We start from the raw sequence: 3,284 nt of genomic DNA, 5'->3' as shown, positions 1-3,284 counted from the left end.
CAAACCCACTATAATCACTTCGTACTGACCAAGATGATTCCCTCTCTTCACTCCCTTAATTCCCCCCCCCCCCCTTTCTTTTCTGTATTAACTCTCCCCTTATTAAAACCTGGCATCAGAGATTTGCTTAGTACCCGATTTTCTCTCACACTTTGGTTTATTTCATCCCCTGAGCAGTAATGGCTTTTTTCCCCATCTGTTTACTGTATTTACTTAATGCCTTCAATAAACTCTTCAATTAAAAAAATGATCAGCATTTACGGATGTTTCTGATAGAGTTTTTGTATTTAAGTTTTTAAGCGATTCTTGTTCCATGTCACTGCATCGGATGTGTAGTTGAAAGCTTTCATCTCTATTGCACCAACCAACCAGCTCCTGTCATTTTTCAAACTGAGGGGCAGATTTATAAAGCCTGGTAAAGTGATAAAGTAGAAGGTGATAATTTGCTCTTTACTGCCATGTTACAGGCTGTGTTTCAAAAATGACAGGAGTGACTGGCTGGTGCTTTATCACCTTCCACTTTATCACTTTACCAGGCTTAGTAAATCTGCCTCTCAGCCTGTAACATGGCAGTTAGGAGAGGATTGGCTGGTACTTTATCTCACTCCAAGGTTTGATACATGTCCCCTTAAGTGTTTCTATGGGGGGAATTCAATTGTTTGAAAAGTCGGTTGGGTGTCTGTTTTTTCCGGTCTATTAGATTGGTTTTTTTCGGTCTATTAGATAGGAAAAAACAGACACCCAACCGACTTTTCAAACAATTGAATTCCCCCCTACACTCATTTCACTTGAACCAGATAACTTCCTGTTTTGTCATATACAGGTATGCAGGCTTAAATACTAACACTTCTGTAAACGCAACACAATCAGGTTTATGTATGCATTTTAACAGCTGATAAAACATTGTACAAACACCACTTTGTGAGTAGGCCAATTATGGTCCGACTAAGGCTTGAGTTAGCCTTGACCTAGTTCTCCAAAATAGCTGCTGCAGGTTTCACTACAGATTACCTCTTACTCTTTTCTCAAAATGAATAACATGGGAATGCGTGAATGACAGGCATGGGAACAGCCATTACACAATGCCCTCTGCTGTCTGGCTCCAGTTATATAGAGAACACTGTTATTCTTCTTCTTAAAGTACACCAAAATAATTTACCAGAGACAAGTAATGTCTATATAAATCGTAAGATAGATGCTACAAAGTGGTTAAATAAGCACAACAAAAGTATGGTCATTTTGCTCTTTATTTACACCTTGGTAGTTTCACATCTCCTGGCACCCCTAATAACTTAACAGGAAGCGAGAGATAGCTGTTTACACTGAGCAAGATGTTGACTGCACACTACTATGAGAACTGGCATCATTTTATCAGGCTTTACCTAGCTAAATCGCTAGAATTGTGGCAAATAAAGAACATAAAATATTCTCTGTATGGAACATAGTAAGCGACTGCACACCTACTATACTGTATGTAAAGGCTGGAGGACTCAAGTGTGTTTCATTTATACATAAGAGAAAATGTTGTCCACTAACCATTAACTTATCAACAAGGACCCTAAGCCCTTGCCTACTGGCTTAATGCCAGCATAATCTGTGAGCTGGGATGTCCTGACAGTGTAACAAATAATAAAATCATAGACAAACGATTCTACTACTTATATTACACAAGATGTACATGGCACAGTGGGGTGATAGAAAGCAGAACCATTAAGTTAAAATCCTCATTAATCAATAGATCTGCAGTATAAAATGAACAGCATTTGTTAATGAGCAGCATCAACTTTGATTTACATATTAAATAAACAGCAAAGTATGTCACTTAGGATTGGATTTGCAGTAAGTCTCAGGAGGGCATAAAAGAAATGAATTGGTTAAATATGGTAATGTGCAGCATAACATAATTTCACATAAACAAATCCTATCACTGCTCAGTCTTTACTGCTTGGATAATAAATATCATTCCTCAGCTCTCAAACCTATCAGTCTTAGCTGCAGGCTCCTGGAGCATATCTTTGCAGAACACCCGCTTGTTTAAAGGTCAGGATTCTTGCTCCCCAATTTGTGACAGTCAGTATGCACAGGACACCCACGAAGCTGGGGAAAAACACAAGAGCATTGCCAAACTCTTGTAGAGTTCAATTATAGGAAGCCCTCTTTGCGGAACTGTTCCTGCAAGATGTCCCGGTATTCATCGAAACCTCCCTCCATTCGAGTCACTCCGCCATTTTCACAGACCCATAGCTCCCGACAAACAAGTCGGATAAACCGCTCGTCGTGAGAAACTAGGATCACTCCTCCCTGAAGAGAAGACAGTGAATGACATTAGATATCAGGACAACATTACATTCATGAAAATGACTACAGACCACAAAAAGGTATGCGGCTTAGGATATAAGTGGAAAGTATTCATCAAGTAGAGGGTTACGAAAGAAGGAAAAAAAGAAAAAGTTATACCCGGAATTTATTCAGTGCTTGGCCCAAAGCTTCAATGGTCTCCATATCTAAGTGATTCGTGGGTTCATCCAGAATGTAAAAGTTGGGACTGAAAGAACAAGGACAATACAGAATACATATGAAAACACAAAAATATTCACATAATTAGCTAACAAATAATTCACATAGCCATACAAGAGACATTATACATAACCATTCTCTCTAAAACTAAAACTTTTTTTTTTTTTTACCTTAAGACAGTGTATGACAGGGACCAAGAAATTCAATCAGCATTCTCTTACCATGGCATGGTCATCTGAGCAAAAGCAACACGACTCTTTTGGCCTCCAGAAAGACTGACAACAGGCCTCACTGCAAGTTCACCAGAAATCCCATAGCTGCCAAGCTGGTGGCGGTATTCCTCCTCAGTTTTACCTAGAAGGAATGGGAAATAAGGTCAGGCAACACCCAGCAAAATAAATGTATAATGAGCATTTGCATACAAATATCTATCCCGATTAAGGTCACCAGACTCCTTGGACAGAATGACATCCTGGTTTGACAACGAATGCTAAAAGCTGATCTTCCCTGCTGTAAATAAGCTGCAGCTTCTGAAGAGAAACCGTAGGATAACAAATAGGTTGTTATGATCACAAGAGGCCACATAGTGCCTGTAATGCTCCAAATGTAACAGAGGTAATTGTTACTAGGAAAAATAGCCATGAGTCATCCATCGTGTGACTTCAGGAATAGGTTCAAATGGTACACAATTTAATGCTTCAAATATCAAACTAAATTTCCACAGAGCCACAAACAAACTTATATTCTCTTTAGGCTTTGGAAGAATC

At 39.1% G+C, this 3,284-nt stretch overlaps 1 protein-coding gene across 1 annotated transcript in view; it reads right to left on the bottom strand.

Moving 5' to 3' along the window:
• Window positions 1-1,229: 1,229 nt before the first annotated feature.
• Window positions 1,230-3,284, bottom strand: part of LOC134909581 (ATP-binding cassette sub-family F member 3) — a 72,621-nt gene continuing 70,566 nt past the window's right edge. The window contains exons 15-17 of the mRNA XM_063916590.1: window positions 2,739-2,871; window positions 2,458-2,545; window positions 1,230-2,301 (exon numbers count right to left, since the gene is read on the bottom strand). Coding sequence (XP_063772660.1) covers window positions 2,143-2,301; window positions 2,458-2,545; window positions 2,739-2,871 — 380 coding nt within the window. The 3' untranslated portion in view covers window positions 1,230-2,142. The remainder of the gene's footprint in view (window positions 2,302-2,457; window positions 2,546-2,738; window positions 2,872-3,284) is intronic.

The sequence above is a fragment of the Pseudophryne corroboree genome, chromosome 4 (assembly GCF_028390025.1).
Source record: "Pseudophryne corroboree isolate aPseCor3 chromosome 4, aPseCor3.hap2, whole genome shotgun sequence".
Taxonomy (NCBI): domain Eukaryota; kingdom Metazoa; phylum Chordata; class Amphibia; order Anura; family Myobatrachidae; genus Pseudophryne; species Pseudophryne corroboree.
Note: the sequence above shows the minus strand (reverse complement) of the source record. Positions and strands in the feature narration are given on the sequence as shown.